The sequence below is a fragment of the Gopherus evgoodei genome, unplaced genomic scaffold (genome assembly GCF_007399415.2).
Source record: "Gopherus evgoodei ecotype Sinaloan lineage unplaced genomic scaffold, rGopEvg1_v1.p scaffold_31_arrow_ctg1, whole genome shotgun sequence".
NCBI lineage: Eukaryota > Metazoa > Chordata > Testudines > Testudinidae > Gopherus > Gopherus evgoodei.
The window spans coordinates 6,995,123-7,022,838 of NW_022059983.1; the positions used below are offsets into that span (position 1 = coordinate 6,995,123).

At 59.5% G+C, this 27,716-nt stretch overlaps 1 protein-coding gene across 1 annotated transcript; it reads right to left on the reverse strand.

The window, feature by feature from the left end:
• Positions 1 to 2,777: 2,777 nt before the first annotated feature.
• Positions 2,778 to 27,716, reverse strand: LOC115640449 (guanylate-binding protein 1-like). The gene is made up of 11 exons (XM_030543193.1): positions 27,631 to 27,716; positions 26,261 to 26,464; positions 25,618 to 25,751; positions 10,643 to 10,752; positions 9,625 to 9,827; positions 9,003 to 9,245; positions 6,990 to 7,270; positions 5,181 to 5,393; positions 4,546 to 4,648; positions 4,233 to 4,426; positions 2,778 to 3,592 (listed from the first exon to the last, which is right to left on the reverse strand). Exons 2-11 carry the CDS (start codon positions 26,445 to 26,447, stop codon positions 3,377 to 3,379), a joined length of 1,884 nt encoding a protein of 627 aa, XP_030399053.1. The 5' UTR covers positions 26,448 to 26,464; positions 27,631 to 27,716; the 3' UTR covers positions 2,778 to 3,376.

The following is a 27,716-nucleotide window of genomic DNA, read 5'->3' on the forward strand; positions in this document are numbered from 1 at the left end:
TTATCTGGTTTTGGCTTCATGCCTTTACAATATACTTCAAATCCCTTACAAGCAGACCGAAGTGCCTTCTTTTCCTGGAAGGCTCCTGTCCACATGTGCACGAACCTCATTTTACTACCCATTTACCAAGGAAGATGGGCTCCTTGGCTAGCCCCCACCCCTCGTGTCCCCTTCCTTGGTGTCTGGAGTGGGCATTCTGCCACTACGCGGCAAATCTTGGCTAGCGGAATGGCCTGGGTGTTCTTTTATTATTCATTGTGTTAGACTCGATCAATTTGGTCCAAATGATCTTAGCATGCCCACATTCCTTACCAAATCTGTTACCCACCTAACACATGACTTCACCCCTAACCCTCCCTCGTGGGTACTCAGGGTATAATATAGGGCTCCCACCCCTACCCATCCTCATAGGTAGAGACCAAGCTTTACCCTCCAGGTGCTCAGGGCTAACCCCCATTTCCAGTGGGCTCAGAGCAACACCCATTCCCCGGGGATGGATCTGCAAGGACTTTTTCCTCCAGTGAATATCCTTAAACATGTGCAAGTATTTATGAATAATTAGCAACAAAGCAAAAGAATACACATGTCAAGCATCTTCATGCTTTTCACTCCCAACAAAGGCAGAGAGACATCTCCCGAGGGCCAGAGAAGCTTCGGTCTTGAACTGTAGCCTGGTTTTACGTTCCAACAAACTTGTTTTCTGACCCTCATTATAAAGGTAAAGATAAGGATTTCTCCTATCTCTGTCTTCAACAATTCTTTTATCCAACGTATCGCTATGCAAAGCCACTGACCAGTCGTTTTCTCGACACGGGTTCACGTGGCTAAGACTCCCTACTCATTCGCTTTTGTATTTTTCAGTTAGTAAAAAGTTCTCAAGGTCATTTATCCTTATGCTTCGTTAGTGGGATTCACTTGCAATAGCACAACCTCCGACTTTTTATTACCAAGAATCTGCTGCAGGAGCTCAAGGTTAGCTTCTGCAGTCTCTCCCCATTCCAATGACTGTGTGACTATCTAGCCCCGTGAGTAACGCTGCAGCTGGAGCTCATCGTTTTCTCTCTGTCTGCTACGTCAAGGCTGAATTCTCCTGACTCCACAGTTTTGTTTCCACTCGTGGTGGCTGAGCACATAAGATGGCTGCAGGTGATGCTAAGTCCAGATACAAGGTGGCTGTGGGTCATGTCAAGCCCAGGCCTCTCGTTACACTCCCCACCTTGATAGCACTTTACCAAAGCCATTGTCACCACCACAGGAATCCAATGCTCAGACCTGCCGAGCTCAGGCTTGCCTCCTGGGGAAGGCCAAGATTGACATTTGTGGACTTCGTATCCCAACCTTTCATACCTTCTGCACAGTTCTCCTTCCCTGGCAAGCCAAAGCCACCATGCTTACCAGTAAAACCAGCTGAACCCTCACCACAGCTGGATGTGAGGCCCCATGGGAGACCAACCCAACAAAGATTCCCACAATTTGTGTTTCAAATCTTTACTAACCCTCTTAAACACGTTTAATCTTATGGTGGAGTAATGGACCTCGATTCCGCATGCTTCTTCCTTAGCAACTGTGACAACACTCCTCTGCTATTTTGGTGGGTCCTGCGATTATTGGCAGATTTGCTCGCCTCAGAGATTCACCATGTGGGTCAGGGAACCTCTGAGACCTTCCCCTCTGGTAGAACCCACAGTCCAGGTCAATTCCTCCTGTGTCTGATCAGGAGTTGGGAGGTTTGGGGGGAACCCGGCCCGCCCTCTACTCCGGGTTCCAGCCCAGGGCCCTGTGGATTGCAGCTGTCTATAGTGCCTCCTGTAACAGCTGCATGACAGCTACAACTCCCTGGGCTACTTCCCCATGGCCTCCTCCAAACACCTTCTTTATCCTCACCACAGGACCTTCCTCCTGGTGTCTGATAACGCTTGTACTCCTCAGTCCTCCAGCAGCACAGCCTCTCACACTCAGCTCCTTGCACCTCTTGCTCCCAGCTCCTCGCACGCGCACACCACAAACTGGAGGGCGCTCCTTTTTAAACCCCGGTGCCCTGATTAGTCAGCCTGTCCTAATTGATTCTAGCAGTTTCTTCCTAATTGGCTCCAGGTGTCCTAATTAGCCTGCCTGCCTCAATTGGTTCCAGCAAGTTCCTGCTTCATCTGGAACTGCCCCTGTTACCTTACCCAGGGAAGAGGGATCTGCTCAATCTGGGACTAAGATATCTGCCTTGTAACTCTCCTGTAGCCATCTGGCCTGACCGTGTCACACAGCGGGTCAATAATTCCTTCAATAGGGGTGCGCAAGCAGTCGTTTTAAAACAGTCAGATTCACTCCAGTAGGTGGAGGCTTTATCTTGGAGTACAAAGTGTATGTTACCTGCCACTGGTTATGTCTGAACGCAGGCGCTGGACATGGGAAATCACGTCCTCCAGTTGTTACAGTGTGGTAAAAACGCTTGTTTTCATCTGGATGAGGAGGCGTTTTGTGCAGATAATTAACAATGAGCACCGGGCAGCAGCTATTCAAACACACACAGTTACTGCCCATTCCCACAACCCTAGAGTCATTTGCAAAGGGGCTAACAGCATAATGGCATTTTCCCTCTGCTATTGTGAACCCACATCCTGTGGCTGTAAGGCCCTTCCCAGTGTGACGCCTGGCTTCTCTCCCCGACTCTGGGAGGGGAGTGGGGTCTAGCAGTTAGAGCGGGGGGGGCTGGGAACCAGGACTCCTGGATTCTCTCCCCGGCTCTGGGAGGGGAGTGGGGTCTAGCGGGTTAGAGCAGCAGGGGCTGGGATCTGTAACCAGCATTTTGAAGCTTTCTCCACAGACATGAGCCACCTGACTCCAGGAGCTGGGGCTTTACGGGAAAGGATAATTACCATGAGACTCACGACAGACTCATGAGAGTCAGCATCACTGCAAATCTCTCCGAGCTGGTGACCCTAGCTGAGCCTGCAGCCGCCCAGCTGGTGGGGATGACCCCGCAGGTGCAAGGGGAGCAGGTCAGAGCCCTTGTGACCTGTGTCTCTATCCTGACACAGGGGATGTTTAACCCTATGTTTGCCATGCCAGGTTTCCAGACATGGAGGCAGTTGTTGGCAGTACAGGGGCCATGACACGCAGCACAGCAGTTCCGAGTGCACCCACAGAAAGAATCCTGCTGCCCTCTGCTTAGGGGGCAAAGCTGAGCCCCAGCATGCTGGTGGGTCTGGAATGAGGCCATGTTTGAATCCAGTGGGGGGCCAGCCCTGGCCAGGAAGCAAGGAGGTTGGGAGCCTTTGCTGGACATTCCTAAGCTGCTCACCGGCACAGCGTCCTGTGGCAGGGGGTTCCGCAGGTGAATGGGCGCTGGGGTGCAGAAGCGAGTGGGCGGCCGGGGATCCCATCACAACAGGCGCCGGATGAAGTTGGTGACGACCCCGGTAGCCTTGCCGACGAAGCCGGGTAGCACGAAGGGGACCACGTCCATCAGCACCCCCAGCGCTGACTGGATCCACGATGGCTTCTGGATCTCCTCGTTCTGCTCCTGCAGGCGCCGGATCTGGTTCTCCAGGCGTCCGGCCTCCTCCCGGAACCCCTCCGTCAGCAGGGCCTCCTGCTCCTGGGGGCAGCGAGAGCGTGAGGGGATCCCCAGCCCGCCCCACAAGCAGGGAGAGGTCACAGCAACAGCGTGGGGCTGGCCTGGGGGGATGTGGGGCCGAGGTGTGTGTGTCCCTGCCACCCTCTGCAGGAAGGGATGAGCCCTGCAGTGTGTGTGCATGCGCCGTTCCCCACACTGCGCCCCCCAGCAATCCCATCTCAGGGGGATCCACCCCATGGGCCCACCTAGCCCAGTATCCTGCCACTGCCTGCCATATGCCAGCACCCCGGCTGCCCCACAGACAGGAGTCCCACCCCTGGGCGTGCAGAGGCTGGTGGCAGGGGCACCCTTGCCCAGGCTGTGCCCATCCAAAGGACCGTCCCTAGGCGGGTGCAGAGTCTGAACACACCTCCCACCCCAGCCCCACCCTGCCTCTTCCTGCCCCCTCCCTGCCCCCATTCTGCCCTGCCCCCTCCTCTTCCAATCATTGCGGGGAGCCGTCAAAATGGGGTAGAGCAGAGCTGCTACCAGCCCCTGTGCCACCGAGGCCCCACATTCCCCTGAAGCGTGGGACCCCCCCAAAGCATGGGGCCAGGGTTGACCCCGACGGGTCTGCCCATCCATCCCCCGCAGCGCCAAGCACCTGTGGTCCCCTTGGTACCTTGAGTTTCTGATCCAGCATCTTGCCCTGCTCCTCCAGCAGCTTCTTCCTCTCGTCCTCCAGCTTCGTCTCCAGCTGCCGCAGGTTCTCCTGGTAGCTGCGTTCCTGGTCCTCCAGCTTCTGCTGCAGCTCAGCCTCCTTCTGCTGCACAACCTGCTGCTCCCGCTCGGCCGCCTCGGCCCGGGCTCGCTCGGCTGGGACAGGGAGAGAGAACTGGGTCAGCATGGGGAGGGCCATAGTGACTCTGCCTGCCAGGCTGCAGCCCAGGCACCCTCTCCCCTGCCCCAGCAGTGCAATGCCCCCCGGTGGGTACCTGCCATCTCCTTCTCCTTCTCCGTCAGGGCCTCGTCCGTCTGCAGGATGGACTGGGCCACGGCCTCCTTGGACTGGAGGAACTCCTGCAGCACCTCCTCGGCCTGGGGGTGGAGAGTGGGAGCCATCGGGTCGGGGGGGGGTTGTCACACGGGGCCGGATCCAGGTGGGGAGTCTGGATCGTGGCACCGGAGAGTAATGGGAATTCCTGGCTCAGCGGGACAGGGGCTGGGACACGGGGCCTTTCCTCTCCAGAGGGCGCCAGCTCCCATCCAGCTCCAGAGTCAGCATTTGGTTCCCACTCGACACCCTCGACGCTGGTTCCAGATGAGCTGGGGGCTGAACCCGGTTTGCAACAGGACAAATGGCCCCATCACCCAGGCACTAACCAGGCCCCCGCCCCCCAGCAGAGCAGCCGAGGGCTGGAGGGGCCATGGGAACCAGGTCCCCCGGCACGCTAGCAGGCGGGAGGGCTGTGAGAGTGGGGTAGCTTCACTCTGTGATGCTGCCCCCGCTCAGGGGAGGAGCCAGGAACTACCCAGGTGAGGGAAACTGATGCCTAGTTCTCAGCAGGGCTTCCCAGGCTGCACGAGGGGGCACAAAGACCCACAGAGCCGAGCACCAGCCCTTTCCTACCTTTACTCCCTTCCCCAGCACCTGCCGGTATCTCTCCACCACGCGCTGCCGGTCATCCAGGAAGCGCTGGTAGCCCCTGGGCACTGAATAGACCCCCTGGCAGATCCGGTCCTCCAGCTCGTCCCACAGCTCCAGCAGGGCGGCCGTGCAGCGGTCCAAGGACGCCAACTCATTCTGGTGGCAAAGTTCCTGCTTCTGCTCCTCCAAGCGGTGCTGCCAGGTTGGGCACAGACAGGGCAGGCGTGAGCCGGGGGGGTGCAGAGAGGGCGGGTGTGAGCTGGGGGGGGGGTGCAGATGGGGCGGGTGTGAGCCGGGGGGGTGCAGATGGGGTTGGGGTACGAGCCACGACAGGGCCTGAATGGGGCAGGCCTGTGAGCCGATCCACATGCACCTGGGGCTGGAGATTGGGCTGGGTCCCCTTGGCCTGGCATCTCGGGTCCCCAGCTGAGCAGGGCCGAGTGTGACACTGCAACCCATATTGTTCAGTGATGTGATGGTGACACGAGTCTGGCATCATTGTGGTGTATTTTCTGCAAGGTCAGGCATGTGCAGAGTGATTGGACAAGTGAGGATTTGCTGAACACCATTACCCCAGGTGTGTGCCTGGAGCGTTTCCATATGTGAAGTGACAAACACTGACCATGTGTCTGTATTTCAAACGTAGTCACAGCTGGGGAACGCCCACTGGGTGAGATGTTTTCCGTCTACATAGCGGGTGGGGAATGGCCTATTCAGGGCCATTAGGAAAAGACACTGGCCCTTAGGAGAAGCTTTTCCCCAACCTGGGGGGCCTTCCTGAGACCCCCCCACAGCCTGTGAGTGACGCTGCTATGACTCTACAGGGACATGTCATGAGACCACATGACTCCAGCCTCCATCTTGGGGTGTCAGTATTTCCCCACAACCCAGTATGGGAACCAAGCTTGGGAACAAAGGTTCCCGCCAGATGCTAACGCTGTGTAAGGCAGGGGAGTGACGTCATCTGGGGCTCTTCACGCCCCACCCAAACAGACCCCTGGAAACAGCCGAGGAACAAAGACTGACCGGGGGGAGGTGCTGGACCCAGGCTAAGGGATTTCTGGCCTGTGTATGGAACAGCCGGGGACGCCAAGCTGTGAGCTGGGGCAGTTTGTCCCTTAAGGATCTGCAGCCGCCTTGTATCATCCCTTAGGGTGAGACTGCAAATCCACATCCAGTCCAGTTAGTGTATTAACGTAGTTTGCGGTTTGGTGAATTTGCTGGGTGATCGGTTTTGCTTTCCCTTATAATCACTTACAATTGAGCTTTTGTCGTTAAAAACGTCTTTTTGCTTTATCTAAACCAGCGAGTCGGAGTGAAATGTGCGGGAATCGTAGCTCAGGGGCAAAAGGCTGTTGCATATTCCTCTCCACATCGACGGAGGGGGCGAATTTTATGAGCTTTTACTGTACAGTGTAAGATGGAAAAAAATTGGCTTTACACTCCGGGGAGCGGGGGGGGCTGCCTGAGGAGCTGGGAGTAGCCTGCCCATGCAGGGGCTGGTCAGAGAGCCTGTGCGTAACTGCAGGTGGGTGTACCCCACCCTGTGTGAACGCTGGTGGAAGTGCACCTGGAGTGTTTTGCAGCCTGTCACAGCAGCACAGGGTGAGAGGGAGCCCAGGCTGGTGGGTCAGGGGGCTCTGTGGTACCCCAGTTCTGGGTGGCACCTATCACACCAGGGCTGGGATATCCCCCAGGGAAGGGGGTCAGGGTGCAGGGGAGCCCCATCCCCCATATCCTGCAGAGGGACAGCTATCCCATAACCTCCAGGGCCAGCGCAAGGGGCTGTACCATGAGTTCCCCTTGGAAGCGGCGGTCGTCATCCTTGAAGACGCGTGCCATGAACCTCCGCAACGCCTCCCGCTCGCACTGGGCATGCAGCTCCAGCAGCTCCTGCACACTCTCCGTGGGCAGCACCACCCGCAGCCCCAGCTGCTCCTCGTAGGCAGCCACGGCCTCCTCCACAGCCGCCGAGTTCTCGATCTGCGCCAGGGCCAGCACCGCGCTCTCCATGCAGGGCACCGCCCCGCTGCGGATGGCATCCACGTAGGTCACCGCCAGGTTCCCCAGCACTGCCGGAGGGACAGGGTCAGCACCAGGTTCCCCAGTGCGGCCGGAGGGACAGAATCAGCGTCAGAGGGGCCAGCGCGGCCGGAGGGGGGCAGGGGGCCCAGTGCAGCCGGAGGGACAGGGTCAGTGCCAGGGGGCCCAGCATGGCCGGAGGGGGGCACGGTCAGCGCCGGGGGGCCCAGAGTGGCCGAAAGGGGCAGGGGCAGTGCCAGGGGGCCCAGCGCGGCTGGAGGGGCAGGGTCAAAGCAAGGGGGCCCAGCATGGCCAGAGGGGGGCAGGGTCAGCGCCAGGGGGCCCAGAGAGGCCGGAGGGGGCAGGGTCAGTGCCAAGGGGCCCAGAGCGGCCGGAGGGGCAGGGTCAGCGCCAGGGGGCCCAGAGCGGCTGGAGGGGCAGGGTCAGCGCCAAGGGGCCCAGTGCAGCTGGAGGGGGGCAGGGTCAGTGCCAGGAGGCCCAGCGTGGCCGGAGGGGTAGGGTCAGTGCCAGGGGGCGCGGCACAGCTGGAGGTGGGCAGGGTCAGCACCAGGGGGCCCGGCGTGGCTGGAGGGGGCAGGGTCAGCGCCGGGGGGCCTGGCACAGCTGGAGGGGGGCAGGGTCAGCACCAGGAGGCCCAGAGCAGCCGGAGGGGGGCAGGGTCAGCGCCGCGGGGCCCAGCACAGCCAGAGGGGGCAGGGTCAGCACCAGGGGGCCCTGCCTGGCAGGAGGGGGGCAGCGTCGGCGCCGGGGGGCCCGGTGCGGCTGGAGGGGCAGGGTCAGCGCTAGGATGGCCAAAGGCGAGCAGGAGTAAGGTCCCCACCCAGCCTCTCCCACACTCTCCATGACTCCACCTGCTCCCTGCCCCGCCTTGCACGACAGACACGGAGCCTAGGATGTGCCTCCTTCCCCACCCCGATGCACCCTAATCCCTTCTCTCCATGAACAACTGGTGCCTCGTTCCTCGTTGGGACACGCCCGGCTTCACCCCCAGGCGTGGGGCCCTGCAGAGAAATGGCTCAGGGCCCTGCCAAATTCACCGTCCATTATGGTCAATTTCACAGCCATAGGATTTGAAAATTAGTAAATTGCACATTTTCAGATGATTAAATCTGAAATTTCATTGTAACCGTGGGGGTCCTGACCCAAAATGGGACTGTGCTGGGGTCAGAGCTGGACACTGAAGGCAGCAGCTGCAGGGGGTTCCTGGAGGTGGACGTGGGTCTGATCTCCCCCTCCTCCCCCCTGCAAGCAGCTGTGCAGGAGATGGACAAGTCCTGTCCCCCTGCCCAGCTGGAGCTTGGGACCCCTTTGCTGGGGTGCTCCTGGGAACAAGGCGACATCAGATTTCACGGGGAGGGGCTTATTTCACGGTCCGTGACACATTTTTCATGGTTGGGCAAATGGTAGGGCCCTACTAAGGGCCCCTTGGGACCCAGGCGTCCCTCCCCAGGGAAACACGCCCACCCTGCTATCCAGGCCTCTCCCCATCTCCCCTGGGATCCACTGACCAGATCTGCTCTCTTGGGCTCCCCCCACCTGGCCTGTTCTCCCCGTGTGGGTCGTTTCTGCGGCTCTGTTCCACCCCTTGACAATTTCCAGCGCCCCTTCTAACCGCGCACCCCAGAGTTGGGCACAGGCAGCAGCGCTGGCCCCACCAGCGCCGGCTACATGGGACCCCCTCCCAGCTCGGTTCACCCACGCAGCACCCCATGAGCCCCATTTGCCCCAGTGCCCACCAACTCAAGGGCTACCGACACTCACTGGCCCCAGTCACCACGTGGCCGCCTGGGATGGTCTTGGGCTTCGACGTCTCCCAGACATGGTGGCAGAACCGGGCCACCTGCTCCCGAAACTCAGGCTCCAGCTCGGCCTCCTGCAGCTCTTCCAGCTGGGGCAGGTCCCTCCTGCTGGCCGGCTGGACGAAGACAAAGCATTTCCGGCCCGGGAAGAACTGGCGGATGCACTCGCGGGGCAGGTTGTAGAGCTGGGCTCGCTGGCTGCTGCCTGGGGAGGAGACGGGAGCTGGGCAGCAGCCCTGTGCCAACATGCAGCTGCTTCTGGGGGGCAGCACAACAGCTGTTGGACAGATTCCCCTGGGGAAGAGACCCCAATATCCACAGGGGATTGAGGGGAGCCAGGGAACCGTCCAAGCTGGAATGTGTCCGGGACAGCAAACACCCAAACTCTCAGGGACTGGTAACCCCCGCGAGGTGTCAATGGCTGGGATCTGTGTCTCGAGCAAAAGTCACCCCCTCTGCAAGCACAGCGCCTCCTAGTGCCACCCTGGGGCCAGCCCTGACAGCCAGGGGAGAGGCCACACACACACACACCCTGCATCCCGGTGCCCCTTAGAGCTGCACTGGGGCCGGCACCGCTCCCCTACCTGGCTTTAGTTTCAGGCCATTCTCCAGGTACTCGTCCTCGGTGATCTCCCGCCCGTCCAGCTCCAGCTGCAGCGTGAAATCCCGCACGGCCCACACGAAGGCCGGGAAGAACCGCACGAACTCGGCCGAATCCTCCCCCTCCTGCCGGCCGCCTTCACGTGCCACCTTCACCTTGATGCGCTCCGTCAGCTCCGTCACATAGCTGGGGGCCGGCTAAGGAACTGGAGATGTGGTGCTCCCTGCAAGGGGGGTGTGATGGAGTAGGGACTGTCTGTGTGGGGAGTGGGAGAGCAGGGGAGGACTTTAGGGGATGGACGATGCCAGGGCCTGTAACCTGAGCTAGGTAAGGGAGGGGAAAGGTCACCACCTTTGCCCGGGAAGGGGACAAAGGAAGGGAGTGGCAGGAGGGAAGCAGTTGGAGTTTGGGCTTGGGGCTGCATGGGCGGAATTCAGGGGATCCTAGCTAGGATCCAAGCACCCTGAAAGCCCAGAAGGACTCGGTGGAGGGGTCCTGACTGTGCCTGCAAGCTCTGCTGTAACCGGTGTTCCTGTTGTCCAATAAACCTTCTGTTTTACTGGCTGGCTGAGAGTCACTGTGGGTCCCAGGAAGAGGGGTGCAGGGCCGGACTCCCCACACTCCGTGACAGGGGGTCCTGATCCCTCAGAGTCTCCCCTACCCACCTGCGACGGGGGCTCAGAATGGACCAGGGGATGGGGAGGCTATTCCATCACAACCCTCAGAAGCAGGGATCAAATCCACTACCTCCAGGGTCCAGAGCAGCCCACTGAAGCACTGGAGCTGAAGCAGTGACTCCGCCAACTGGTGGCAGTAGTGGGTTGTTACCCATCATGCAGAGCGGCCATTAGAGGAGGCCATGGTGCACACCCTGCACTGAGGGTCACAATTTCACTGAAGGTGAAGCATTTGGAGGGAACCACGGGGCCCTTCCCTGGGGACATGGGGCCTCCCAAGCCTCCAGACCAGGACCCCCAGCCCCAGCCCCCAGGCAAGGATACTGCAGCTGGTCCATGGCCTGCTGGTTGATGGTGCCCAGACTGTTATAGACCAGGGTGCTGCTGAGCAGCACGGCCAGCGCGAAGATCCACGTGTCGTTCTTCCCGTCACCCTGGAACGACACCCACCGTCACCGTCCCAAGCACGTCCCAGCCGCAGAGCTCACAGCCCATCACAGAGCACGGCGGGATCAGCAGCCCCATGGCACAGATGGGGAAACTGAGGCACGGGGGAGGGTTGGCAAGGGGATCAGCCCCCAGATCTCCAGAGTCCCAGCCCAGACCACAGTGAATTCCAGTTCCCGGAGCCTGGAGAATATGACGTTATCTGATTATAATATAACCTCTCATTGATGTATGGCCCACAGCCAGAATGGGTTAAGCATCCCGCCGGGCAAGTGACCCACAGCAACCTGGAGAGGCAGGTGAGGCCACTGTGCAAATGATCACTAGGCCCATTCAATGCCAGCGAGGATGGAACTTCGAAGTGCAAACGTGGATTGTTGGAGAGTGGAGGTAATTACTAGCTAGGAACGTTTCCTTCTCCCTGTTAGCTGCTAACCGTGTAACCAGACAGTTCCTGTCCGTTCCCAGCGCTACTGCTCCAGAGATCGAAGGGGAAGGTGACTTGAGGAGAACCTCGAAGCAGCAGCGTTGTTCACCTCTTTAAAGTCTGTGGTAAATGGTCTATGAGCTGCTTAATGGGCAAATGCCCTCGTGTTAATCACCAGGATATCGGGAAAACAAAGAGCTGGATCAAAAGTCTGTTGTTCACCCAGGACTGAATGGTCCAGAGGCTGCTGGAGACGGATAAAGAGCCTTGGGACCTGATCCTGTTTGTCGCAGATCTGCTTAAGCCACAAGGATTGAGATCCCAGTCACTGGCTGGAGTCACCCTGAATACGGACATTGGACTGGAACCTCGGGACTGTTTCTAGAAGGACTTTTGGCAACTGCAAGCTCATCTCTGCTGTGTCTGAACCTTCAGAACTGAACTCACGTCTGTCTGTACATTGATCTTTTCACCGACACTTGCTCTCTTTTCTTGTTTACTACACTTTAGTTTAGTTCACAAGGATGATTTTGGGGTAAGATCTAAGCTCTATATTGACCTGGGCACATGGCTGGTCCTTTGGGATCAGAAGAAACTTTTATTTTATTTGATGAAATAAGAGTGTCAGAAATCATCATGTTTTGACGTGGGTACCTGGATGGGGGCCTGAGGCTGGGCACTTTGGGGAAATGCGTTGTTTGGACTTTCGAGCAAGCAGGGCAGTAACACAGAAGCTGTTTTGGTTAGGGCCATGGCTACACTGGCACTTTACAGCGCTGCAACTTTCGCACTCAGGGGTGTGAAAAAACACCCCCCTGAACGCTGCAAGATACAGCGCTGTAAAGCGCCAGTGTAATCAGGGCAGCAGTGCGGGGAGCGCAGCTCCCAGCGGTGCAAACTACACCCATAAAGGATGTGGAGTACGCGCAGCACTGGGAGAGCTCTCTAAACCCGTAGAGGATGTGCAGTACGCGCAGCGCTGGGAGAGCTCTCTATACCCGTAGAGGATGTGGAGTACATGCAGCGCTGGGAGAGCTCTCTACACCCGTAGAGGATGTGGAGTATGTGCAGCACTGGGAGAGCTCTCTACACCCGTAGAGGATGTGGAGTACGCGCAGCACTGGGAGAGCTCTCTACACCCGTAAGGGATGTGGTTTACGTGCAGTGCTGGAAGAGCTCTCTACACCCGTAGAGGATGTGGTTTACGTGCAGCGCTGGGAGAGCTCTCTACACCCGTAGAGGATGTGGAGTACGCGTAGCGCTGGGAGAGCTCTCTACACCCGTAGAGGATGTGGAGTACGTGCAGCGCTGGGAGAGCTCTCTACACCCGTAGAGGATGTGGTTTACGTGCAGCGCTGGGAGAGCTCTCTACACCCGTAGAGGATGTGGAGTACGTGCAGCGCTGGGAGAGCTCTCTACACCCGTAGAGGATGTGGAGTACGCGCAGCGCTGGGAGAGCTCTCTACACCCGTAGAGGATGTGCAGTACGCGCAGCACTGGGAGAGCTCTCTACACCCGTAAGGGATGTGGAGTACGCGCAGCACTGGGAGAGCTCTCTACACCCGTAGAGGATGTGGTTTATGTGCAGCGCTGGGAGAGCTCTCTACACCCGTAGAGGATGTGGAGTACGTGCAGCGCTGGGAGAGCTCTCTACACCCGTAGAGGATGTGGTTTACGTGCAGCGCTGGGAGAGCTCTCTACACCCGTAGAGGATGTGGAGTACGCGCAGTGCTGGGAGAGCTCTCTACACTCGTAGAGGATGTGGTTTAGGTGCAGCGCTGGGAGAGCTCTCTACACCCGTAGAGGATGTGGTTTAGGTGCAGCGCTGGGAGAGCTCTCTACACCCGTAGAGGATGTGGAGTACGCGCAGCACTGGGAGAGCTCTCTACACCCGTAAGGGATGTGGAGTACGTGCAGCGCTGGGAGAGCTCTCTACACCCGTAGAGGACGTGCAGTACGCGCAGCGCTGGGAGAGCTCTCTACACCCGTAGAGGATGTGGTTTACGTGCAGCGCTGGGAGAGCTCTCTACACCCGTAGAGGATGTGCAGTAGGCGCAGCGCTGGGAGAGCTCTCTACACCCGTAGAGGATGTGGTTTACGTGCAGCGCTGGGAGAGCTCTCTAAACCCGTAGAGGATGTGGAGTATGCGCAGCGCTGGGAGAGCTCTCTACACCCGTAGAGGATGTGGTTTACGTGCAGCGCTGGGAGAGCTCTCTACACCCGTAGAGGATGTGGAGTACGCGCAGCGCTGGGAGAGCTCTCTACACCCGTAGAGGATGTGGAGTACGCGCAGCGCTGGGAGAGCTCTCTACACCCGTAGAGGATGTGGTTTACGTGCAGCGCTAGGAGAGCTCTCTACACCCGTAGAGGATGTGGAGTACGCGCAGCACTGGGAGAGCTCTCTACACCCGTAGAGGATGTGGAGTACGCGCAGCGCTGGGAGAGCTCTCTACACCCGTAGAGGATGTGGAGTACGTGCAGCGCTGGGAGAGCTCTCTACACCCGTAGAGGATGTGGTTTACGTGCAGCGCTGGGAGAGCTCTCTACACCCGTAAGGGATGTGGTTTACGTGCAGCGCTGGGAGAGCTCTCTACACCCGTAGAGGATGTGGAGTACGCGCAGCGCTGGGAGAGCTCTCTACACCCGTAGAGGATGTGCAGTACGCGCAGCACTGGGAGAGCTCTCTACACCCGTAAGGGATGTGGTTTACGTGCAGCGCTGGGAGAGCTCTCTACACCCGTAGAGGATGTGGAGTACACGCAGCACTGGGAGAGATCTCTACACCCGTAGAGGATGTGGAGTACGTGCAGCGCTGGGAGAGCTCTCTACACCCGTAGAGGATGTGGAGTACGCGCAGCGCTGGGAGAGCTCTCTGCACCCGTAGAGGATGTGGAGTACGCGCAGCGCTGGGAGAGCTCTCTATACCCGTAGAGGATGTGGAGTACGTGCAGCGCTGGGAGAGCTCTCTATACCCGTAGAGGATGTGGAGTACGTGCAGCGCTGGGAGAGCTCTCTACACCCGTAGAGGATGTGGAGTACGTGCAGCGCTGGGAGAGCTCTCTACACCCGTAGAGGATGTGGAGTACGTGCAGCGCTGGGAGAGCTCTCTACACCCGTAGAGGATGTGGAGTACGCGCAGCACTGGGAGAGCTCTCTACACCCGTAGAGGATGTGGTTTACGTGCAGCGCTGGGAGAGCTCTCTACACCCGTAGAGGATGTGGAGTATGCGCAGCGCTGGGAGAGCTCTCTACACCCGTAGAGGATGTGGAGTACGCGCAACGCTGGGAGAGCTCTCTACACCCGTAAGGGATGTGGTTTACGTGCAGTGCTGGGAGAGCTCTCTACACTCGTAAGGGATGTGGAGTACGCGCAGCACTGGGAGAGCTCTCTACACCCGTAGAGGATCTGGTTTACGTGCAGCGCTGGGAGAGATCTCTACACCCGTAGAGGATGTGGAGTACGCGCAGCGCTGGGAGAGCTCTCTACACCCGTAGAGGATGTGCAGTACGCGCAGCGCTGGGAGAGCTCTCTACACCCGTAGAGGATGTGGAGTACGTGCAGCGCTGGGAGAGCTCTCTACACCCGTAAGGGATGTGGTTTACGTGCAGTGCTGGGAGAGCTCTCTACACCCGTAAAGGATGTGGAGTACGCGCAGCACTGGGAGAGCTCTCTACACCCGTAGAGGATCTGGTTTACGTGCAGCGCTGGGAGAGATCTCTACACCCGTAGAGGATGTGGAGTACGCGCAGCGCTGGGAGAGCTCTCTACACCCGTAGAGGATGTGCAGTACGCGCAGCGCTGGGAGAGCTCTCTACACCCGTAGAGGATGTGGAGTACGTGCAGCGCTGGGAGAGCTCTCTACACCCGTAGAGGATGTGGAGTACGCGCAGCGCTGGGAGAGCTCTCTACACCCGTAGAGGATGTGGTTTACGTGCAGCGCTGGGAGAGCTCTCTACGCCCGTAGAGGATGTGGAGTACGTGCAGCGCTGGGAGAGCTCTCTACACCCGTAGAGGATGTGGAGTACGCGCAGCACTGGGAGAGCTCTCTACACCCGTAGAGGATGTGGAGTACGCGCAGCGCTGGGAGAGCTCTCTACACCCGTAGAGGATGTGGAGTACGCGCAGCGCTGGGAGAGCTCTCTACACCCGTAGAGGATGTGGAGTACGTGCAGCGCTGGGAGAGCTCTCTACACCCGTAGAGGATGTGCAGTACGTGCAGCGCTGGGAGAGCTCTCTACACCCGTAGAGGATGTGGAGTACGCGCAGCGCTGGGAGAGCTCTCTACACCCGTAGAGGATGTGGAGTACGCGCAGCGCTGGGAGAGCTCTCTACACCCGTAGAGGATGTGGAGTACGCGCAGCGCTGGGAGAGCTCTCTGCACCCGTAGAGGATGTGGAGTACGCGCAGCGCTGGGAGAGCTCTCTACACCCGTAGAGGATGTGGAGTACGCGCAGCGCTGGGAGAGCTCTCTACACCCGTAGAGGATGTGGAGTACGCGCAGCGCTGGGAGAGCTCTCTACACCCGTAGAGGATGTGGAGTACGCGCAGCGCTGGGAGAGCTCTCTACATCCGTAGAGGATGTGGTTTACGTGCAGCGCTGGGAGAGCTCTCTACACCCGTAGAGGATGTGGAGTACGTGCAGCGCTGGGAGAGCTCTCTACACCCGTAGAGGATGTGGAGTACGTGCAGCGCTGGGAGAGCTCTCTACACCCGTAGAGGATGTGGAGTACGCCCAGCGCTGGGAGAGCTCTCTACACCCGTAGAGGATGTGGTTTACGTGCAGCGCTGGGAGAGCTCTCTACACCCGTAGAGGATGTGCAGTACGCGCAGCGCTGGGAGAGCTCTCTACACCCGTAGAGAATGTGGAGTACGTGCAGCGCTGGGAGAGCTCTCTACACCCGCAGAGGATGTGGAGTACGTGCAGCGCTGGGAGAGCTCTCTACAACCGTAGAGGATGTGGAGTACGTGCAGCGCTGGGAGAGCTCTCTACACCCGCAGAGGATGTGGAGTACGCGCAGCACTGGGAGAGCTCTCTACACCCGTAGAGGATGTGGAGTACGCGCAGCACTGGGAGAGCTCTCTACACCCGTAGAGGATGTGGAGTACGCGCAGCGCTGGGAGAGCTCTCTACACCCGTAGAGGATGTGGTTTACGTGCAGCGCTGGGAGAGCTCTCTACACCCGTAGAGGATGTGGAGTATGCGCAGTGCTGGGAGAGCTCTCTACACCCGTAGAGGATGTGCAGTACGCGCAGCGCTGGGAGAGCTCTCTACACCCGTAGAGGATGTGGTTTACGTGCAGCGCTGGGAGAGCTCTCTACACCCGTAGAGGATGTGGAGTATGCGCAGCACTGGGAGAGCTCTCTACACCCGTAGAGGATGTGGAGTACGCGCAGCGCTGGGAGAGCTCTCTACACCCGTAGAGGATGTGGTTTACGTGCAGCGCTGGGAGAGCTCTCTACACCCGCAGAGGATGTGGAGTACGCGCAGCACTGGGAGAGCTCTCTACACCCGCAGAGGATGTGGAGTACGCGCAGCACTGGGAGAGCTCTCTACACCCGTAGAGGATGTGCAGTACGCGCAGCGCTGGGAGAGCTCTCTACACCCGTAGAGGATGTGGTTTACGTGCAGCGCTGGGAGAGCTCTCTACACCCGTAGAGGATGTGGAGTACGTGCAGCGCTGGGAGAGCTCTCTACACCCGTAGAGGATGTGGAGTACGCGCAGCGCTGGGAGAGCTCTCTACACCCGTAGAGGATGTGGTTTACGTGCAGCGCTGGGAGAGCTCTCTACACCCGTAGAGGATGTGCAGTACGCGCAGCGCTGGGAGAGCTCTCTACACCCGTAGAGGATGTGGAGTACGCGCAGCGCTGGGAGAGCTCTCTACACCCGTAGAGGATGTGATTTACGTGCAGCGCTGGGAGAGCTCTCTACACCCGTAGAGGATGTGGAGTACGCGCAGCGCTGGGAGAGCTCTCTACGCCCATAGAGGATGTGGTTTACGTGCAGCGCTGGGAGAGCTCTCTACACCCGTAGAGGATGTGGAGTACGTGCAGTGCTGGGAGAGCTCTCTACACCCGTAAAAGATGTGGAGTACGTGCAGCGCTGGGAGAGCTCTCTACACCCGTAGAGGATGTGGAGTACGCGCAGCGCTGGGAGAGCTCTCTACACCCGTAGAGGATGTGGAGTACGCGCAGCGCTGGGAGAGCTCTCTACACCCGTAGAGGATGTGGAGTACGTGCTGCGCTGGGAGAGCTCTCTACGCCCGTAGAGGATGTGGAGTACGCGCAGCGCTGGGAGAGCTCTCTACACCCGTAGAGGATGTGCAGTACGCGCAGCGCTGGGAGAGCTCTCTACCCCCGTAGAGGATGTGGAGTACGTGCAGCGCTGGGAGAGCTCTCTACACCCGTAGAGGATGTGGAGTACGCGTAGCGCTGGGAGAGCTCTCTACACCCGTAGAGGATGTGGAGTACGCGCAGCGCTGGGAGAGCTCTCTACACCCGTAGAGGATGTGGAGTACGCGCAGCGCTGGGAGAGCTCTCTACACCCGCAGAGGATGTGGAGTACGCGCAGCACTGGGAGAGCTCTCTACACCCGTAGAGGATGTGGAGTACGCGCAGTGCTGGGAGAGCCTTCTACACCCGTAGAGGATGTGAGTACGCGCAGCGCTGGGAGAGCTCTCTACACCCGTAGAGGATGTGGAGTACGTGCAGCGCTGGGAGAGCTCTCTACACCCGTAGAGGATGTGGAGTACGTGCAGCGCTGGGAGAGCTCTCTACACCCGTAGAGGATGTGGAGTACGTGCAGCGCTGGGAGAGCTCTCTACACCCGTAGAGGATGTGCAGTACGCGCAGCGCTGGGAGAGCTCTCTACACCCGTAGAGGATGTGCAGTACGTGCAGCGCTGGGAGAGCTCTCTACACCCGTAGAGGATGTGGAGTACGTGCAGCGCTGGGAGAGCTCTCTACACCCGTAGAGGATGTGGAGTACGTGCAGCGCTGGGAGAGCTCTCTACGCCCATAGAGGATGTGGAGTACGCGCAGCGCTGGGAGAGCTCTCTACACCCGTAGAGGATGTGGTTTACGTGCAGTGCTGGGAGAGCTCTCTACACCCGTAAGGGATGTGGTTTACGTGCAGCGCTGGGAGAGCTCTCTACACCCGTAGAGGATGTGGAGTACGCGCAGCGCTGGGAGAGCTCTCTACACCCATAGAGGATGTGGAGTACGCGCAGCGCTGGGAGAGCTCTCTACACCCGTAAGGGATGTGGTTTACGTGCAGCGCTGGGAGAGCTCTCTACACCCGTAGAGGATGTGGTTTACGCGCAGCACTGGGAGAGCTCTCTACACCCGTAGAGGATGTGGAGTACGCGCAGTGCTGGGAGAGCTCTCTACACCCGTAGAGGATGTGAAGTACGTGCAGTGTTGGGAGAGCTCTCTACACCCGTAGAGGATGTGGTTTACGTGCAGCGCTGGGAGAGCTCTCTACACCCGTAGAGGATGTGGAGTACGCGCAGCACTGGGAGAGCTCTCTACACCCGTAGAGGATGTGGAGTACGCGCAGCGCTGGGAGAGCTCTCTACACCCGTAGAGGATGTGGAGTACGTGCAGCGCTGGGAGAGCTCTCTACACCCGTAGAGGATGTGGTTTACGTGCAGCGCTGGGAGAGCTCTCTACACCCGTAAGGGATGTGGTTTACGTGCAGCGCTGGGAGAGCTCTCTACACCCGTAGAGGATGTGGAGTACGCGCAGCGCTGGGAGAGCTCTCTACACCCGTAGAGGATGTGCAGTACGCGCAGCACTGGGAGAGCTCTCTACACCCGTAAGGGATGTGGTTTACGTGCAGCGCTGGGAGAGCTCTCTACACCCGTAGAGGATGTGGACTACACGCAGCACTGGGAGAGATCTCTACACCCGTAGAGGATCTGGAGTACGTGCAGCGCTGGGAGAGCTCTCTACACCCGTAGAGGATGTGGAGTACGCGCAGCGCTGGGAGAGCTCTCTGCACCCGTAGAGGATGTGGAGTACGCGCAGCGCTGGGAGAGCTCTCTATACCCGTAGAGGATGTGGAGTACGTGCAGCGCTGGGAGAGCTCTCTATACCCGTAGAGGATGTGGAGTACGTGCAGCGCTGGGAGAGCTCTCTACACCCGTAGAGGATGTGGAGTACGTGCAGCGCTGGGAGAGCTCTCTACACCCGTAGAGGATGTGGAGTACGTGCAGCGCTGGGAGAGCTCTCTACACCCGTAGAGGATGTGGAGTACGCGCAGCACTGGGAGAGCTCTCTACACCCGTAGAGGATGTGGTTTACGTGCAGCGCTGGGAGAGCTCTCTACACCCGTAGAGGATGTGGAGTATGCGCAGCGCTGGGAGAGCTCTCTACACCCGTAGAGGATGTGGAGTACGCGCAACGCTGGGAGAGCTCTCTACACCCGTAAGGGATGTGGTTTACGTGCAGTGCTGGGAGAGCTCTCTACACTCGTAAGGGATGTGGAGTACGCGCAGCACTGGGAGAGCTCTCTACACCCGTAGAGGATCTGGTTTACGTGCAGCGCTGGGAGAGATCTCTACACCCGTAGAGGATGTGGAGTACGCGCAGCGCTGGGAGAGCTCTCTACACCCGTAGAGGATGTGCAGTACGCGCAGCGCTGGGAGAGCTCTCTACACCCGTAGAGGATGTGGAGTACGTGCAGCGCTGGGAGAGCTCTCTACACCCGTAAGGGATGTGGTTTACGTGCAGTGCTGGGAGAGCTCTCTACACCCGTAAGGGATGTGGAGTACGCGCAGCACTGGGAGAGCTCTCTACACCCGTAGAGGATCTGGTTTACGTGCAGCGCTGGGAGAGATCTCTACACCCGTAGAGGATGTGGAGTACGCGCAGCGCTGGGAGAGCTCTCTACACCCGTAGAGGATGTGCAGTACGCGCAGCGCTGGGAGAGCTCTCTACACCCGTAGAGGATGTGGAGTACGTGCAGCGCTGGGAGAGCTCTCTACACCCGTAGAGGATGTGGAGTACGCGCAGCGCTGGGAGAGCTCTCTACACCCGTAGAGGATGTGGTTTACGTGCAGCGCTGGGAGAGCTCTCTACGCCCGTAGAGGATGTGGAGTACGCGCAGCGCTGGGAGAGCTCTCTACACCCGTAGAGGATGTGGAGTACGCGCAGCACTGGGAGAGCTCTCTACACCCGTAGAGGATGTGGAGTACGCACAGCGCTGGGAGAGCTCTCTACACCCGTAGAGGATGTGGAGTACGCGCAGCGCTGGGAGAGCTCTCTACACCCGTAGAGGATGTGGAGTACGTGCAGCGCTGGGAGAGCTCTCTACACCCGTAGAGGATGTGCAGTACGCGCAGCGCTGGGAGAGCTCTCTACACCCGTAGAGGATGTGGAGTACGCGCAGCGCTGGGAGAGCTCTCTACACCCGTAGAGGATGTGGAGTACGCGCAGCGCTGGGAGAGCTCTCTACACCCGTAGAGGATGTGGAGTACGCGCAGCGCTGGGAGAGCTCTCTACACCCGTAGAGGATGTGGAGTACGCGCAGCACTGGGAGAGCTCTCTACACCCGTAGAGGATGTGGAGTACGCGCAGCGCTGGAAGAGCTCTCTACATCCGTAGAGGATGTGGAGTACGCGCAGCGCTGGGAGAGCTCTCTACACCCGTAGAGGATGTGGTTTACGTGCAGCGCTGGGAGAGCTCTCTACACCCGTAGAGGATGTGGAGTACGTGCAGCGCTGGGAGAGCTCTCTACACCCGTAGAGGATGTGGAGTACGCGCAGCGCTGGGAGAGCTCTCTACACCCGTAGAGGATGTGGTTTACGTGCAGCGCTGGGAGAGCTCTCTACACCCGTAGAGGATGTGCAGTACGCGCAGCGCTGGGAGAGCTCTCTACACCCGTAGAGAATGTGGAGTACGTGCAGCGCTGGGAGAGCTCTCTACACCCGCAGAGGATGTGGAGTACGTGCAGCGCTGGGAGAGCTCTCTACACCCGTAGAGGATGTGGAGTACGTGCAGCGCTGGGAGAGCTCTCTACACCCGCAGAGGATGTGGAGTACGCGCAGCACTGGGAGAGCTCTCTACACCCGTAGAGGATGTGGAGTACGCGCAGCACTGGGAGAGCTCTCTACACCCGTAGAGGATGTGGAGTACGCGCAGTGCTGGGAGAGCTCTCTACACCCGTAGAGGATGTGCAGTACGCGCAGCGCTGGGAGAGCTCTCTACACCCGTAGAGGATGTGGTTTACGTGCAGCGGTGGGAGAGCTCTCTACACCCGTAGAGGATGTGGAGTATGCGCAGCACTGGGAGAGCTCTCTACACCCGTAGAGGATGTGGAGTACGCGCAGCACTGGGAGAGCTCTCTACACCCGTAGAGGATGTGGTTTACGTGCAGCGCTGGGAGAGCTCTCTACACCCGCAGAGGATGTGGAGTACGCGCAGCACTGGGAGAGCTCTCTACACCCGCAGAGGATGTGGAGTACGCGCAGCACTGGGAGAGCTCTCTACACCCGTAGAGGATGTGCAGTACGCGCAGCGCTGGGAGAGCTCTCTACACCCGTAGAGGATGTGGTTTACGTGCAGCGCTGGGAGAGCTCTCTACACCCGTAGAGGATGTGGAGTACGTGCAGCGCTGGGAGAGCTCTCTACACCCGTAGAGGATGTGGAGTACGTGCAGCGCTAGGAGAGCTCTCTACACCCGTAAGGGATGTGGAGTACGCGCAGCGCTGGGAGAGCTCTCTACACCCGTAGAGGATGTGATTTACGTGCAGCGCTGGGAGAGCTCTCTACACCCGTAGAGGATGTGGAGTACGCGCAGCGCTGGGAGAGCTCTCTACGCCCATAGAGGATGTGGTTTACGTGCAGCGCTGGGAGAGCTCTCTACACCCGTAGAGGATGTGCAGTACGCGCAGCGCTGGGAGAGCTCTCTACCCCCGTAGAGGATGTGGAGTACGTGCAGCGCTGGGAGAGCTCTCTACACCCGTAGAGGATGTGGAGTACGCGTAGCGCTGGGAGAGCTCTCTACACCCGTAGAGGATGTGGAGTACGCGCAGCGCTGGGAGAGCTCTCTACACCCGTAGAGGATGTGGAGTACGCGCAGCGCTGGGAGAGCTCTCTACACCCGCAGAGGATGTGGAGTACGCGCAGCACTGGGAGAGCTCTCTACACCCGTAGAGGATGTGGAGTACGTGCAGTGCTGGGAGAGCCTTCTACACCCGTAGAGGATGTGAGTACGCGCAGCGCTGGGAGAGCTCTCTACACCCGTAGAGGATGTGGAGTACGTGCAGCGCTGGGAGAGCTCTCTACACCCGTAGAGGATGTGGAGTACGTGCAGCGCTGGGAGAGCTCTCTACACCCGTAGAGGATGTGGAGTACGTGCAGCGCTGGGAGAGCTCTCTACACCCGTAGAGGATGTGCAGTACGCGCAGCGCTGGGAGAGCTCTCTACACCCGTAGAGGATGTGGAGTACGTGCAGCGCTGGGAGAGCTCTCTACGCCCATAGAGGATGTGGAGTACGCGCAGCGCTGGGAGAGCTCTCTACACCCGTAGAGGATGTGGTTTACGTGCAGTGCTGGGAGAGCTCTCTACACCCGTAAGGGATGTGGTTTACGTGCAGCGCTGGGAGAGCTCTCTACACCCCTAGAGGATGTGGAGTACGCGCAGCGCTGGGAGAGCTCTCTACACCCATAGAGGATGTGGAGTACGCGCAGCGCTGGGAGAGCTCTCTACACCCGTAAGGGATGTGGTTTACGTGCAGCGCTGGGAGAGCTCTCTACACCCGTAGAGGATGTGGTTTACGCGCAGCACTGGGAGAGCTCTCTACACCCGTAGAGGATGTGGAGTACGCGCAGCGCTGGGAGAGCTCTCTACACCCGTAGAGGATGTGAAGTACGTGCAGTGTTGGGAGAGCTCTCTACACCCGTAGAGGATGTGGTTTATGCGCAGCGCTGGGAGAGCTCTCTACACCCATAGAGGATGTGGAGTACGTGCAGTGTTGGGAGAGCTCTCTACACCCGTAGAGGATGTGGAGTACGCGCAACGCTGGGAGAGCTCTCTACACCCGTAAGGGATGTGGTTTACGTGCAGTGCTGGGAGAGCTCTCTACACCCGTAGAGGATGTGGAGTACGCGCAGCACTGGGAGAGCTCTCTACACCCGTAGAGGATGTGGTTTATGCGCAGCGCTGGGAGAGCCTTCTACACCCGTAGAGGATGTGGAGTACGTGCAGCACTGGGAGAGCTCTCTACACCCGTAGAGGATGTGGAGTACGCGCAGCACTGGGAGAGCTCTCTACACCCGTAGAGGATGTGGTTTAGGTGCAGCGCTGGGAGAGCTCTCTACACCCGTAGAGGATGTGGAGTATGCGCAGCGCTGGGAGAGCTCTCTACACCCGTAAGGGATGTGGAGTACGCGCAGCGCTGGGAGAGCTCTCTACACCCGTAGAGGATGTGGAGTACGCGCAGCGCTGGGAGAGCTCTCTACACCCGTAGAGGATGTGGTTTACGTGCAGCGCTGGGAGAGCTCTCTACACCCGTAGAGGATGTGCAGTACGCGCAGCGCTGGGAGAGCTCTCTACACCCGCAGAGGATGTGGAGTACGTGCAGCGCTGGGAGAGCTCTCTACAACCGTAGAGGATGTGGAGGACGTGCAGCGCTCGGAGAGCTCTCTACACCCGTAGAGGATGTGGAGGACGTGCAGCGCTCGGAGAGCTCTCTACACCCGTAGAGGATGTGCAGTACGCGCAGCGCTGGGAGAGCTCTCTACACCCGTAGAGGATGTGGAGTACGTGCAGCGCTGGGAGAGCTCTCTACACCCGTAAGGGATGTGCAGTACGCGCAGCGCTGGGAGAGCTCTCTACACCCGTAGAGGATGTGGAGTACGTGCAGCGCTGGGAGAGCTCTCTACACCCGTAGAGGATGTGGAGGACGTGCAGCGCTGGGAGAGCTCTCTACACCCGTAGAGGATGTGGTTTACGTGCAGTGCTGGGAGAGCTCTCTACACCCGTAGAGGATGTGGTTTACGTGCAGTGCTGGGAGAGCTCTCTCCCAGTGCTGGCGCTGTGACCACACTCACACTTCAAAGTGCTGCCGCGGCATCGCTTTGAAGTTTCAAGTGTAGCCGTACCCTTGTTGGAATATCCACCAGTGTTTGGGGTTTGTCTGCCCCGGTCTGTTTGCAGGTCACCCTGATTGAGTGACCTCAGCTGGCTCCCACAGGCACCATCGTCACAGAGAGTCACTCTTTGGAGTTGGGGTATTTCCCCCCACACACCCTGTGAAATCCCCAGCTCCCGGAGACATGGGAGGGGAGGGAGCTCTCATTGCTCCCCTCTTGCTGAAGTAAGTTTCCAACCTATGTGGCTGCATTAAAGCTTTGGGAAGGTGAAACCTCCCTGCCCCACAGGGTTCAGCTGCAGCAGCCCCCACTGCAGGGCACGGCATTTGCAGCTGCTCTCGTACATTTTTCGGGTCCCAACTATATTTTGCCTTTTGCTGGCTGGCATTACCGGCCCTTCCATCTTATCAGCCGTGTCTGAGCCCCGCTCCAGAGCGAATGTATTTACCGCCACACTCCCTCTGGCAGGCAGGTGGGGAAACTGAGTCCAAGGTCAAACCGAGGGTCTGTGAAGCAGGGATTTGAACCCGGCTCTCCTAAATACCAGCTCTGCCCTCCATTGCTACAACGAGTTGGGAAATTGTCACAGGAGAACGTTGAATTGTTGATACCAAAATCACTAGCGAAACAGGGTCACTTAAGGCAAATTTACCAACTTGAAAAATTAGTGGGAAAAAAGTTTCAGAATTGTAGAAATGGCCCGACTGGCCATTTGTCTAAACAGAAACTTTCCATTTGTCAAGGTAAAATGACGTCTCATTGCCAATGTTTTGGTAAATTTGTACCAAGTTAAGAAAGAAAAAAAAGTGGACAATCAAAATGCAATGTCTGAAAATTATTCAAGTTTTTTGTGTGACCTGGACCCAGGACACGTTTCCGATTTTCAGGCCCTGGCACTTTCCTCCCATTTTGACTTTTCATCAAGATGTGGGACAAGGAACATTTTCAATATTTCAACAGTTCTCCCCGGGCAGGACAAATGTTTCCAGCCACGTCCCTGAGCCTCCCTTCTCAGCCCCACCACCACATCCCCAGCCTTTCCAGCGCTGACACTATCCCCTTCAGAGGGCATCACCCCACATCAGACAGCCCCTCCTTCCCCTACATGGGGCTCGCTGAGTCTGTTCCTTAGCCGGGGGAGCCCCTTAAATACGCCGTCCCCTTTCCCAGCATGCCTTGCCCTGAACTACAATGTCCAGCATCCCCTGGGAACTACAAGTCCCAGAAGTCCCTGGGAACAGCAAGGGGCGCTCCATCCGGAGGGACATTCCATCCTGCTCTGCAGATTGGCTGATTCTCATACGCTGCCCCCCACCCCACCCCCACTCACCTTCTCCACGTCGCCCAGCCCCTCGGTGTCCAGCAGCACCAGGGTGTGGCCGGCCCGGCGGGGGTGGGGGTGGGGCAGGCACCACATCCAGATGCCCTTGGTGTGCGACTGGATGGTGGAGCCCAGCGAGAACCCTGGGGAGAGAGGGGCGGAGCTGGGACAGACGCAGAGCGAGGGGACCCAGGAGTCCTGGCTCCTAGTTTCCCCTGCTCTAACCATCACACCCTACTCCCCTCCCAAAGTCGGGGAGAGAACCCAGGAGTCCTACCCCTCTCAACCACTAGACCCTACTCCCCTCCCAGCGCCAGGGGGAGAACCCAGGAGTCCTGGCTCCCAGCCCCTCCCCCCTCCTCTCACCCACTAGACCTCACTCCCCTCCCAGCACCAGGGAGAGAACCCAGGAGTCCTACCCCCCTCAACCACTAGACCCTACTCCCCTCCCAGCGCCAGAGGGAGAACCCAGGAGTCCTGGCTCCCAGCCCCTCCCCCCTCCTCTCACCCACTAGACCTCACTCCCCTCCCAGCACCAGGGAGAGAACCCAGGAGTCCTACCCCCCTCAACCACTAGACCCTACTCCCCTCCCAGCGCCAGGGAGAGAACCCAGGAGTCCTGGCACCCGGGGGCCGGGCTCACGTCTCTCACCCGTTCTCTTGCTGGCCAGTCGGTTCATGAGGTAGGACTTGCCGGTGCGGTACAGCCCGGCGATGGCCACCACCACCACGGGCTGGGAGATCTCCGCCAGCACCCGCAGCGCCTCCTGCTGCACCCGCAGCTCCCCCGCCGGGCTGTTCTCGATCAGGCAGATGGGGGCCGGCATGGGGATCTCCATCGCGCTGGGGGGGCGGCCTGCGGGACACAGAGCGGGGAGGGTCAGCGCGGGGGGGGTGAGACATGGGAGGGGAATGAGACACAGAGTCAAGCCCCCCAAACTGCGGGAGACCCTTCCACCCACCCGCATGCAGCGTACGGACCCCAGCGTAGCCCGCAGCAGCTCACCCCGGGGCAGGCAAGCCCTGGCGCTCCTGGGCATCACTGCAGACCCCAGCCGGTGCCCCTTGGGCTCTGGCAGCGATTTGAAGGGCCGAAGGCTCCTGGCCACTGCAGTAGCAGGCAGAGCGCCAGGCCCTTTAAAATTGCCAGGCCCAGAGGCAGCTGCCCCATTTCCTCGCCCCCCGTTGGGTTGGGTTTGCATCCTGGCCGCATCGACCCACTTTCATCTCCGCTCCTCGTTAGGCCCTGGATGCAGGACCTGGCGCTTTGCACGGTTAAATCTCGTTCCCTTTCTGTGACTCCAGTTTACAGGGTCGCCCAGGTCCCCGGGTGGGATATTCCGGTCCTCCCCCGCCCTGCCAATGCCTCCCCACCCTGTGCCAGCCGCAAACCCCCCGTGGGACAAGGGCCGTAATGAACCCAGTAAATACGGCTGGTCCCAAGAGGGAGCCGGGAGGGGCTCCGCTAGCGACTCCCCAGCCTGGCAGTTCCCCTTTGGGGTGACGCGCTGTCGTCCCCCCTTCAACCACTTCCTTGTCCCCCTTCTCGGTCTCATAGTAACCCATGTCTCCTCCCATGTGAGAGACAGTCTCGGGGGGGGGGGGGGGGGAGGCTGGGCCAAATGCCTCCTGGCCCCAGGGAGACTCGAGCCACCGCGTCTCCTGTGGGTCCCCTCCCGGACAGACACTGGGACTGTGCGCTCCGCCCCCTGTAGCCCACGCGTGAACCGGCCCCACTCTGCGTGAACCGGCCCCTGGCTCCGCGTAACGCCTGGCGCCCCCGGCGCGTCCAGACCCGGCCCAGGAGCGGCTCCCAGCCCCTCGCTCCGGCTGCCCGAGGATGGGGGGAGCCCCCTATTCCTCCCCCCAGGCCAGCCCGGCTCCACCCTCCCCCGTGGGCAGCTCCCGCCCCCCGGCGATGCCCCAGGCGCCCGCTGCCCATGGCTGCCCCGCCCGGCCCGGCTCCCCCTGCCCTGACCCCGTGGATCCGAGCCCCCGGGGGCCGCCCAGGACGGGACCCACCTGCTCGGGCCGCGGAGTCCGCTCGGTGGCTCCGAGCCGAGCCAGGAAGCTGAGCGAGTCCGATGGAAACCGAAAGCAGCGGGCGG